At 39.7% G+C, this 13,029-nt stretch overlaps 2 protein-coding genes across 2 annotated transcripts in view; one reads left to right on the forward strand and one right to left on the reverse strand.

Annotated features, from left to right (window-relative positions):
• Positions 1 to 1,405: 1,405 nt before the first annotated feature.
• On the reverse strand, positions 1,406 to 4,962 carry LOC110522094 (5-hydroxytryptamine receptor 1B-like). Its single transcript, XM_021600197.2, has one exon. The coding sequence runs from the start codon at positions 4,488 to 4,490 to the stop codon at positions 3,333 to 3,335; it is 1,158 nt and encodes a 385-aa protein (XP_021455872.1). The 5' UTR covers positions 4,491 to 4,962; the 3' UTR covers positions 1,406 to 3,332.
• Positions 4,963 to 10,072: 5,110 nt separating this feature from the next.
• Positions 10,073 to 13,029, forward strand: part of mei4 (meiosis-specific, MEI4 homolog (S. cerevisiae)) — a 46,099-nt gene continuing 43,142 nt past the window's right edge. Inside the window, exons 1-2 of the mRNA XM_021600199.2 lie at positions 10,073 to 10,628; positions 10,949 to 11,200. Coding sequence (XP_021455874.2) covers positions 10,589 to 10,628; positions 10,949 to 11,200 — 292 coding nt within the window. The 5' untranslated portion in view covers positions 10,073 to 10,588. The remainder of the gene's footprint in view (positions 10,629 to 10,948; positions 11,201 to 13,029) is intronic.

Raw genomic sequence — 13,029 nt, forward strand, 5'->3', positions numbered from 1 at the left:
AAATCAGAAAGGGGCAAATACTTTTTCACAGCACTGTATATATCTATCTTGGCAGTGATCAAGGTGAGCTCTTCAAAAAGATGTTGCTGTGTTTTGTTTGTTTGATGTGGAGGCAGCCTTGCTCCCATTCAATCAGCGGGCTACAGAGCTGTAAACTAAACTCCTCAAGCCGCCATTCACTCCTATCACAGCCCGATGAACTGAGTCCTTTGTAGACCATGCAAGACAAATAGGTACTAAAGGCAGAGACTAATAACTTCCTGGCAGGATTTGAATCTGGAGCAGCAATTAATATTGCCCTCTTCATATCAACTTCAGATCAAATACAGTATGTAACCAGTAATGTGTCTCGATTCATCTCACTCTGTTCATATCAATTTTATACCAAACGAGAAACCTTCAATATCTCAATACTTTCTCACTCGACACCACCCAGAGAAACATTAAAAAGAGATGCCTTTTGTAATCTAACTTTCAAATGTATACAGATTCCTCTCCGCAAGGGAGGTTTATCTACACAAAATTCACATAACAGAAAGTACAGATGTAGAAAAATGCATTTGGAGCGTACCTTTTCTTCTAAATTGAAGTCCACCCCTCTTCATCTTTCTTCATCCATATCCCGTTCAATATGTTTTTTTGGCAATAGCAAAATAACCAACTACCCACTGAACCTCTGTTCCTGTTTGATAAAGCAATGCGAGGAACCATGGAAACAGTAATCAGAGTGCAGACTTTTAAATGTGTCAAAGTTGGCCTAATCGATCTCAGAGGCAGAGCAGGATATTAATTTTAGACTGGGTAAGAATAATATTGTTGCCATAGAGTCTGTCTCCCCTAAGCACAGAGGCTTTTACCTGAGAGCAAAATGTACCACAAGAGGGAAAATGACATTTTTCATATCATAATACAACTGAATCTAATGTACAGAAGGCACCATCCATCCAAAATCCCAGTACGATTCTAAAATGGTCAATTTAGAAGGTGCCCACAGCGTATGTTAATTCTCCTATACACACACACACACACACATACACACACACGAACACACACGAACAAACACACACACACACACAGACACACACACACACACACACACACACACACACACACACACGAATACAGTGGGCAGCTTCTGGCAAAAAAATAAAGAAAAGGATGCACCACCATCCACACATCTGGTCTCTGACTTTCACATGAATTAATGATTGTCTATATTATTTTGAACAATTAGGATTTGCAATACCGAGCTGTGAGAAGTGCCTTGAAGTGATGAGAACAGAAATATTTTAAAAAGCAACAGTGATAGTGAACCTCATTAAATGTCATCTGGAGCATTTTCATCAGTGATGTCCAATAATTCAAATGGTCTTTAAAGTTGTGTTCGATTATTAACTTATTAACGTACCGCTAAAATGGTTGTTCGGTGTTCAAGGAGGTCGTAAACACCTGGCGTATGTTATAACACACTCTACTATCCCTTTAAGTTTGTTATCTGTTTTGTTACAGCATTCAAAAGATGGCTTTATCTCCTCTCCACAATTATGAGAAACTGATACAGCAAACAAATGTTATTACTATTTCAACATCATGATTTAACAATATCAAGCTTTTTGGCTGGAATATAGCGGTTGACCAGCATCATCATTTTTTACCACAGTCTGTTCTGAATTATAACCTGCTATGTTATCTAATACTTTGGGCTTTTTAGTTGCATTTCCATCTGACGTATGAAGTGCAAACTCATCATTTACCATCCTTCTACCATCTTGTTTTTTCCAAGGAAAATGGCCATACCCTTAGATTCCATTGAACGTTTTATTTCTTGTATTTCACAATAGCAGAAGTGATTTGTACTCCACTGGGATGGACCTCTACTCGCAGAGTCAATGCAATTACAGTGCATTGCTTATGAGCAGAGAAGCTTTATTGTACAGCATTAGTCAATTTGGATCAAATAGAACCTCCATTACATGAGTACTTAGCTGTTGCATCTCTGTAGTTTACTGTGGTTGTATTCGTCAAAATGTGATGTTTAACAATCAAATCTCAATGGATCTTCAACAGCTTATTATTTCTGTAAATTCTGTCAATTTTATCTAGCACTTAACACATGCAGCCTGGAATGTAAAGGGAATGCTGAGACATCTTTGAAACATTATCAATATGAGAAATGGCACTGTAGGTGAAGAAATGTGTTAGGTGTCTGTATTCTTGTCTGTCATATTTGACTTTGATTGGTATAATTCTACCAACAGCAGTATTTTGTAATACCCAGAAGGTTGCAGCAGAGTGAACTCACAGGTAATTTAAGCAGCTCCATAGCAAAATATAACAAAAACTACACACAAAAAAAATACACACGTTACAATGCGTACAGATATAGATACTTTGATTGAGGCTTGTTTGATAAAACAAGAAGTCCGCTTATAGTCCAGTTTGAAGTAAACAACCTTATTCACAATAAAAATAATAGTCAATTGATTATTTTTACATTGACCATGAGATTAAATGAGAGATGGTGTTTAATCATAAAATCCATGCTAATCTCATTAAAGAGTTAGAACAATAGTAAACATACAAGAAATGGAACAGGAAAGGTCTCTGTTGGCACCAAGATTTTTGATGTGACTGAGTATTATTTTCCTAAGGGGGGAGGGGCCTTCCCAGAGGGCTCAGAACCTATTTGTGCTTATCATTCCCACATGAGTTAGCCTACAATAAGTATATGTCCCGAATGGTACCCTGTTCCCTACAGTGTGTACTACTTTTGACCAAAAGTAGTACACACTGTATGTTGGGAACAGGATACCATCAGGATACCATTTGGGACGGATTCTAAATCTGTCATACAGCAGGCATTCCATGAATGTTTAAATATTAAACGTTATATTAAGCCTCTGTTCCTCCAAGTCAAAGAGCTATTGATATCCAACACATATTAACCTTGATACCAATAACGCAAAAAAGTTATTGCTGGTTTAGGTTGGAATATGAATTGTTTAGCCTGGGTGGGTGGTAATCTCATGACTGACTGCCAATCATAAGGAAGGTAGCAGACTATATAGCCTATTTCTGAATAGGTGTCAGTGATTAATTAATACATTTTTGCTTTGCAAAATAATCAAGTTCCCAAACTTGCCTGCAGGCCATGTAGATAGGCTTATGAAGTATAATATCATGTTCCTGGGCTTTTTGAAAACATACTAGATACAATACTGCAATAGGCTAACATGCTGTAATTATTGGAGAGCTGCAGTTTGTGGTGCTGCTGACGTAGCTGAGTAAAATGAAATGGGTTTGGCACCCTTTGTCTGGTAGGTAGCTTATTTTCAGGACCTGCAACATCTAAAGCGTATTAGTTTGTGGAACGCCTTTTTAAAATCCTCATTGGACATGGTGTAAATGATGGGGTTTATTAAAGAGTTAAGATAACCCAACCAAGTGAATATGTCAAATAATTCTGGATAGAAACATGACGCACAGACTGAAACCACTAAAGTGTAAATGAAAAACGGTAGCCAGCATATGATGTAAGCTCCAAGAATGATCCCTAAAGTTTTTGTCGCCTTTCTTTCCCTGGCAGCGGAGATCCTCTTCTTCTCCAGGAGCGCGTCGGATACAATGACTTTCACATGGTTCACATTGGCAGTTGAGCTATTAGCGTCGCAAGAAGAGGCTTCGTTCGTCCCGTAATTTAGAGAGGTGGTGGATGCCACAGAATGTGTACCCGGTGAGTTTGTTATCAAATGGGCAGAAGTGAGTCTTTTCCCCGGTTTATTAGACGACTGTTTCAAGATTCTCTTTCGGGCTTCCACGTAGATCCTACCGTAAAGGGCTATGAGTAACAAAGTGGGAATATAGAAGGCTCCAAAAGTGGAATAAATAGTGTAGAAAATGTGATCAGTATTCACGTTGCAAGTGGTAACCTCGTCCGTTTTCACCTGACGCCAGAAGAAGGGCGGCAGTGAGATGGAGATGGCAATCACCCAGGCAGTGGCGATCATCCCCGCTGCGCGCGATGGTGTGCGCTTCTTGGTGTACTCAACCGCGTCTGTTATTGCCCAGTAACGGTCCAGTGCAATTACGCACAGGTGAAGAATGGATGCGGTGCAACACGTAATGTCTGAAGACAACCATATGTCACACATAACTTGTCCCAAAGTCCATGTTTGACTCACCGTGTATAGTGCACTGATTGGCATCACCAATACCGACACTAGAAGGTCTGTCAGGGCGAGTGATGCTATCAGAAAGTTTGCAGGCGTATGCAGTTTTCTGGATTGATAAATAGTAGCAATAACGAATGCATTTGATAATGTTGTTGCAAAGGTTATCAGAGATAATGTAAATGCTAAACCGGCTTGGAAAGCCAAACTATCCACCTCCTCTCCTTCAGTCGTAACATTTACATTGGTATCATTGGTTGACATATTCCAGAACTCTCCATAAATAAAAGAAGTTGGCTTCAACTGACTGGCGCGCTCCATCCTTCGACACTCTTTTGACAGATGTCATTGAGCTTTGAAGGAAAACCCTTCATAAAAAGGAGCACAGGGACTGCTTATCCAACGTAAACGTCGCATTTATTATCATTTTCCATGTTATGCGCAGCTTCATCCCCTTCGGTGTCCATCAGACGCACATTGATTATCCAAAAATCACAAGAAAAAAATGTGAACCCTTCTTCTTGAAATATCCTTTGCCTTGACTTCCCATTAATGTACTTTATTGTTTGTTATACATTCAGCTTTTGAATGGAATGTAGATATGAGAAACTTCCCATTCTATCCATTATTGATTGTCGTTAGTTTGCCCAATTAAACGTGCATTTATTAATTATGTAGGCCTATCACAGTATTGATAAAAACATTTAAAGAATGATAATGATCTGTAGTAGTTTGCTTTCTTTATTGTTGTTCTTTGAGTCTGTTAATCCGCTCTTCTAGCCACTGTGCTGGATCTGCGGCACTTCAGAAGTTGGGCGCGGGCGAGGTTTCACACTTGGTTTTATAGAGAACGCTCGAGCTGGCAGAACCCTACAGATATCACACTGGTCCTCCTCTCTCTGTCTCTCAAGGCTGAGCAAGTGGTTTCATACACCGGGTCATAATGCCCTTGGGTTTAGTATTAATCATAGCCAGAAAAGGGCTATTAAACTATTTTGACATGCAAATATGGTTATGGTATCTGAAATAGGCCTAACTAATAACATAATAAAACAAATCTTACATTTACAAATGCATTCCGCCACATAACATTGATTGAGATGCAGTGCAACGCCAGAAAAGTGTCAATCAGCACCTTGGATAGCTCCACACAGGCGGTCCGCTGCAAGGATCTTTGGACAGCTCCTCTTCGGAAGTTTGTTACAATGTCATCAGTTCAACCGGGAAAGCCACGCATTGTGATGATTATATAGTACTTGGATATGTTGTTGGTGATATTATTATAGTCTATACGATACTGGTTGTGCTCTGTTCTTTAGAAAATGAAAATACAGGTTTTGTAGGGCGTATAATGAATACCAATGTCAAATCAAAATCAAATCAAATTGGTAGTGTACACATATTTTGAAAATGTTATCGCAGGTACAGCGAAATGCTTGTGTTCTAGCTCCAACGGTGCAGTAATAGGCTACCTAACAATACAAAACAATACACACAAATAAAAAACATTTAAATAAAGTAATTACGACAGATGGGGATGAGCATCCGGAATATAAATATATGTGTATATGATGGTGTGTATAGACTTTACGGACAGTATATGAATAGAAAAGGTGTGTACAGCAGTAGTTATATAGGATGAGCCTTGACTAGAATACAGTATATTCTGTACACTTAAAGTCGGTAAAACAGTATGTATTAAAGTGACCAGTGTTCAATGACTATGTACATAGGGCAGCAGTCTCTAAGGTGCAGGGTTTAGGACCGGGTGGTAGCTGGATAGTAACAGTGACTAAAGTTCAGGGCAGGGTACTGGGCGGAGGCCGGCTAGTGGTGAAGTCTGCTGGCCTGGAGATTAGATCTGGGGCTACATGTCTGCATTAGGCCACTGAATGCATAATTGGTCGTCCAGTCAGACCTTTGTATCTAACGATGTATCCTATGATCAATCAATGTAAAACCATAATGGCATTGCCAATCTGCCTGTCTTTTTGGATATCTTTGAGTATGGCATATAGCCTTTCTCTGTCTGTCTTTTTGTATCTCCACAAGATGAAAATAGAGAGTTGAGACTGAGATGGGCTTTGTGAACTTTGTTATTAACTTTGTAAATGATTAATATGTTGGTGCATAAATTATAGAAGACGATCTCTATTAGTGTTCAAAATAGTTATCCTCACAATCCCTCAAGTCACTACAATAGGGGAAATCAATTGTGCAATGCATATTGAAAAAGTTTGAGTTATCTTTGTGTAAAGAAGTTGAAGCAACTATGTCTCTACACCAACTGGGGATTTTATAGTTTATTAAGCTTCTTGGATTTTACTCAATTTTATGCCTTCATTCTAAACTCAACTTAACTTTTAAGTGGGTCATTATTAAACTTTATTAGGCAGTCATTTTCAATGAAATTATATCTGGGGTTCATTCTCTTTCCCCAACCTAGGTCTTGAACAGAGTCAAGGATGGTGAAATCTGCTGAAGAGAATAATCATCCTTATCTGCTAGTGAGAAAAATAAGGTCAAGCGGTTGCTTATTGCATTTCTATTGACAGAGACACTTTGCAATCGTGTAGAATTTGCCTTTGCAACACGAAAGCTGATTGTGATATTGATGTGAGCCTAAATGCTAATTATGACTAATGTATAGTGACTGTACATTATCATTAAGTACTAATTTAGGACCTGTTTGTCAGTCTGTCTTTGTTTCTTCCTGGCTGTACCTCCACCGTCAAAGCTATGCTTTTCCAATCCTACCTGCCTTAACTCCCAGGCTTTCAGCCTAAGCCAAATAGAGACATTCAGTGTCTCTACCATCTCAATTGAAATGTGTTGTTTGTTTGTATAGCTTTTGATGAGCTTTGAAATAATTTTCTGTAATGAAAAGTGCTATACAAGTTAAATAAATTATTATTAATCATAATCAAGTGAATCTGTATTAAAATAGGCTATATCATTCGTATTTATCAAAGCTAGATTGAATGTTTGAAACATGTCCTAGAATCCTTTCTTTGTGCTGAGAACCCTGAATATCACTGATTTAATTTATTTGATCAAATCAATACGTTTCTTTCATCAGATCAATTTACACTAAATTAGACCATCATTGTGACTGGGACAAAAGTCTTCTCCCCAAGACTTGAGATAAAAAACAGTAGGTCTCTGGTGTTACTGAGAAGGCCATATTTTATCTCTTCACTTGATTACAATGTTAATGTATTTGACTGTAAAAGGTCTACCTGAAGCTGGCCACGGTCTTGTTCCATCATTGTCTGGTATGACAATGACAATTGCTGCTCTCCTCTGTCCATGAGAAGGATTTGTCAGTCAAGAGTAGGGTGAACACATTTAATATACCCAAATGCAGGACAATAGGAGGATTTTTCAGGGTCAGTGTAGCCTAAGAATAAAAACTATCTGGCCAGGTTTTGTAACTAATTTTGTGGCACAGACTCTACGTGGATAACTATACATGCAGCCAGAGACAGTAGCCAGCAACATCGCCCTTGCAAAAAAAATCTGCAACAGATTGGCTGGTGAAACGCACACTCGGTAGTCTGAATGGACCAGCAAACTGTCAATCAACACAGGTCGGGTGAGTTGCGAACAGATTGCTGATTTGCTGTACAGCTATATGATCTATTTCCATTGCAGCACAAACGTCAAATTGTAGGAAGAGAGGATTGCCATAATAATGAAATATGCAGCTCCAAAAAAAAAATGGCGACCAAGAATATTAACTTTTTACTTTGCAAACGCACCAGCAATGGGACAACAATTACTAGCATATGCCCACTGGTCATTTGGTATGTAACAATTACTTGAAATTGATCATTTACTTATGAAGCTTGCATTTTGGATTTTTTTGTTAAAATTATTACTGTGGCGAAGATGCACCATAGGCGCGGCTCTTCACATGCACTCTCCAAACTTCCACCACTGGAAGGTGCTTTATGTGCTCTTGTTGAAATGTTTGCGTTTGCTTTCCATGTTTAAATGCATAGGCCCTATGAGGTGAATCTATGTTCCATCTAATACTACAATAATTGCTAGCGTTTCATCATTCCGTCCCTGTACCGTGTATTGCAACATATTTCTATTACATTTTTAATAGGCCTACATAGACATTTCTGTTTCATGTTTGATAGGCCTACGACACATTTCCATTTAGCCAACCATTTGTTACCCTGCTCTGAGTGGGCTCGATGTTTATAGTGCACATGCACATTCCTAAGACCCATGAGGTAAAAGTTATGTTCATTTAATTCAATGTATGATTTCCTTTGTTTATATTTCCCGGGTTATGCCAGAGTTATGTGCGTCTGTGTCCATTCTGTAATTTTTGTTGTTCATAAGGAGCGCGCTCCTCAGTGCGTGGCCTGCGCTCCACGCTTTGGAGTCAGAAAGTTGAATAAGAGAACATTATTGTTCCATGTATGCATGGTGTTGAAATATAATGAATAATCATTAAGTCTGATTAAGACGAATGTACCAATGTATGTGGATGTGGAAATGGCCTTTTACATTGTAGAACCAATGTATTGGTTGTAATTGTCAATTGGGTAATTGTGTGGTCCTGGGGGCCAAGTGTTTATATTATGCAGGCCTACCTGTTTGAGCTCCTGTTAGACAGATTCCATTTGGTTTCTCAAGGGGAGGCTGTTCAGTCTTGCCCTCTAGCTATGTCCATTCAGATTGTATCCGGTTTAACCTGTCCTAAGGCTATTTCTTTTGGGCTATTGCCCATGTATATTTGGTAAATCTACTTGTATATTTTGAATGAAATGGCGTTTTTACCATTGGATCACCAAGACCTAGAAATACATTTACACTATGAGCACGTCAACTTGCATTGCCTTCTGCTGATTTCATGCCCTTACGACTGTTACAAGGTCCCTATTTTAAAATGACATGGGCTAATCAAAATGTGTTGTAGACAAAATAATGAAATGGGCTGTCTGGTAGCCTCAATAAATAGACAAAGATGTGTATTTGAACAAGTCATTGTATGTATATATATATATATATATATTTTACTAGACTTGAGACTCTTAGAAAGCATGACTTGGGCTTGACTCGAGTCTTGACCTGTTTGTTCTACTTGGGACTCGACTTGAGACTCGGGTCTTGTGACTTTCTTGTGACTCGAATAATAGTGATAGTAGTCCCACTATCATTTCTCAAAGATGGTACCGATAGACTCATTTTATATAATATATATAATGAGTCTATCGGTATATATATATATTTACTATTCAGCTGACCATCCTTAAACCTAATAAGAATAAGGTGGTGTTTTTGGTGTAACAGTAACGTCATACCTTTATATTTGGTTATGTAGAACACCAATTAATCATTATGTGATCTTCCGAGACATTGATTCAGCTTTGATCTAACTTTACTAAACGAGCACCATTGTGAGAAGTGGCGGGTGCTATGGTAGCACTACACCCCCGCAGTCCGCTGAAACGAACAAGCAATTGAAGCGCCCCTAGCCTACTCTTTTGCCTCTTTTGCCCGACCACCTGTGTGGCTGTTTTATGAAAATCTGGGAATATTTGGCCAAGGAAACATTTCTGGTTGTTTTTAAAACAGTTAGGAAAGGAGACTTTTAAAAGGGGATTGAGTGAAGTAGCAGAAAATATGTTGAATGAGCATCTAATAAGCATGGAGAGCCTCACATGTTTGACTAATTTACCTCATATCTTTCAGTTTAATATGGCTATTTACTTACTTTTGTAGCTCTTCACTAAAAGCACACTAGTTAGGCTGAACTGTCGTCTCCAACTTTAGCTGGAATTTAGCCCTAAAGGATTTGAGAAATATGATTGGTTGACGATAGGCCTATGACGTTGGCCTACGTCTCATCTTGCGCTGCACAGCATATCAGAGCTCAACAACGATTGGAGATGCGTTTAACATCACCAGTTGGTTTACGCTACCACATCCTTATGATATATATTTTAATACGCGCAACGCGACTGCAAGAGAGATCTGAACGTCTGACTGAAATACGGGACAAATTGTATAGATTTTTTCTTCTTCTAAATTGGTGACGTTTGATGTTCGGTTGCGAGACAAAGGGCCAAAATCCAGGACTCATAGTCACACTTCAATTAATAAATTGAAAGTACTGGATATGTTCATTAAAACATATCGCAGGTTTGGTCAGTCTCATGCACACGCGCTTTCATATGATTGACAGCGATCATCATGCGCGAGAGGCTAACTACTGGTAACAATGGCCTAGTTAGCCACCGAACGTGCTCGTTCAGGCAGGCATCATATCTGATATTTTCACAATACAACGAGAACAAGAGTAACTAGGGTGACTAGCCAAGTTAGCTAACTATATGAAGTTAGTAAAAATACCAATACCTTGGGGTAATCCGCCTCAGGTTTTTATGAACTCGGCTTGAATGATGGATCACAAAATTGAGCGAAGTCCGGCTACCAATGGTAAAATTGCATAGCTAACTTTGGCTAGCTAGCTTGTTAGTGTGATGTTGTGTTTGCCTGCTTGTTCGTTTTAACGCAACGTGTGTTTACCATTCCCCAATGTTAGGCAGCCAATTATAGTGACATTGATGGGCTAGCTAGTTAAGCTACTTCTAGCAAACATTGGGCAGACGGTTAGCTGCTACCGTTAGCGCCAATATTGTGGAGGAAGATGGCTAATTGCGCATAGGCAGGAGTGTCTGGTGTCGAACCAGACTAGAAGATGCATAGCTAGCTAGCTAAATGAACACAACAACATGATTGTTTCCCCTTGCTTTCAGGGACAGACACCGCGGAATGGGGTATTAGAAAAGCTAAACTTGTCGTGGCTGTTGCCATAATAAAGAGTAAACCTCCCGGGATAAGTGGTCGGAAGCATGCGGAACATTTGGCCAACAAGCTGAATAGCCAGACTGAGGCCTGGAAGACCAAAGCTCAGAGGCTGCAGGAGGAAGTGCTCAGAATGCGTCAAAAGCTCCTTCTCACCCAGATGCTCTCAAAGCCAAAGAACACCAGTGGAACAGAAGCTGGTGGTGGGTCTCATTCATCCTCTGCTAGTTTGTAACTAGCTAACCATCAGTCCTTTAAAGTGTGACTAATAGCATATACCCTATGCTAGACATTTAATTTAATAAAAATGTGTCTTCTATTGGTCCATCACATGTGAATACAGTATACTCAGTAGGCCCGTTGTACGTTAGGTCTGCTGGATAGGTCCAAAGCAATGCATTTAGAATTAGATATCTGTGCCTCTGGATAGGGCTACAGCAGTGTACTGTCACAGTAAATAGCATCCCAGTTTTATTATTTTGTTCAATTGAAGAACAGTAGGATTCATGCTCATTTAAATGTAGCATATTTTCAGTTAGTAAAGGACTGTTCAGCATGGATTGGATTACAATGTCTACATGAGGAGTGGAGCCTAGATTTCATACCTTAGCTATCAGCCGGGGTGGGGTGTACAGTCGTGGCCAAAAGTTGAGAATGACACAAATATTAATTTCCACAAAGTTTGCTGCTTCAGTGTCTTTAGATATTTTTGTCAGATGTTATTATGGAATACTGAAGTATAATTACAAGCATTTCATAAGTGTCAAAGGCTTTTATTAACAATTACATGAAGTTGATGCAAAGAGTCAATATTTGCAGTGTTGACCCTTCTTTTTCAAGACCTCTGCAATTCACCCTGGCATGCTGTCAATTAATGGACCCAAAATATCAATGTTTTGTTCCCCGAGCCACTTAGTTATCACTTTTGCCTTATGGCAAGGTGCTCCATCATGCTGGAAAAGGCATTTTTCCTTCACCAAACTGTTCCTGGATGGTTGGGAGAAGTTGCTCTCGGAGGATGTGTTGGTACCATTCTTTATTCATGGCTGTGTTCTTAGGCAAAATTGTGAGTGAGCCCACTCCCTTGGCTGAGAAGCAACCCCACACATGAATGGTCTCAGGATGCTTTACTGTTGGCATGACACAGGACTGATGGTAGAGCTCACCTTGTCTTCTCTGGACAAGCTTTTTTCCGGATGCCCCAAACAATCGGAAAGGGGATTCATCTGAGAAAATGACTTTACCCCAGTCCTCAGCAGTCCAATCCCTGTACCTTTTGCAGAATATCAGTCTGTCCCTGATGTTTTTCCTGGAGAGAAGTGGCTTCTTTGCCACCCTTCTTGACACCAGGCCATCCTCCAAAAGTCTTCGCCTCACTGTGCATGCAGATGCACTCACACCTGCCTGCTGCCATTCCTGAGCAAGCTCTGTACTGGTGGTGCCCCGATCCCGCAGCTGAATCAACTTTAGGAGACCGTCCTGGCACTTGCTGTACTTTCTTGGGAGCCCTGAAGCCTCCTTCACAACAATTGAACCGCTCTCCTTGAAGTTCTTGATGCTCCGATAAATGGTTGACTTAGGTGCAATCTTACTGGCAGCAATATCCTTGCCTGTGAAGCCCTTTTTGTGCAAAGAAATGACTGCACGTGTTTCTTTGTAGGTAACCATGGTTGACAGAGGAAGAAAAATTATTCCAAGCACCACCCTCCTTTTGAAGCTTCCAGTCTGTTATTCAAACTCAATCAGCATGACAGAGTGAGCTCCAGCCTTGTCCTCGTCAACACTCACACCTGTGTTAACGAGATAATCACTGACATGTCGTCAGATGGTCCTTTTGTGGCAGGGCTGAAATGCAGTGGAAATGTTTTTTGGGGATTCAGTTCATTTGCATGGCAAATAGGGACTTTGCAATTAATTGCACTCTTCATAACATTCTGGAGTATATGCAAATTGACATCATACAAACTGAGGCAGCAGACTTTGTGAAAATTAATATTTGTTTCATTCTCAAAACTTTTGGCCACGACTGTAT

Source organism: Oncorhynchus mykiss, chromosome 4, assembly GCF_013265735.2.
Source record: "Oncorhynchus mykiss isolate Arlee chromosome 4, USDA_OmykA_1.1, whole genome shotgun sequence".
Taxonomy (NCBI): domain Eukaryota; kingdom Metazoa; phylum Chordata; class Actinopteri; order Salmoniformes; family Salmonidae; genus Oncorhynchus; species Oncorhynchus mykiss.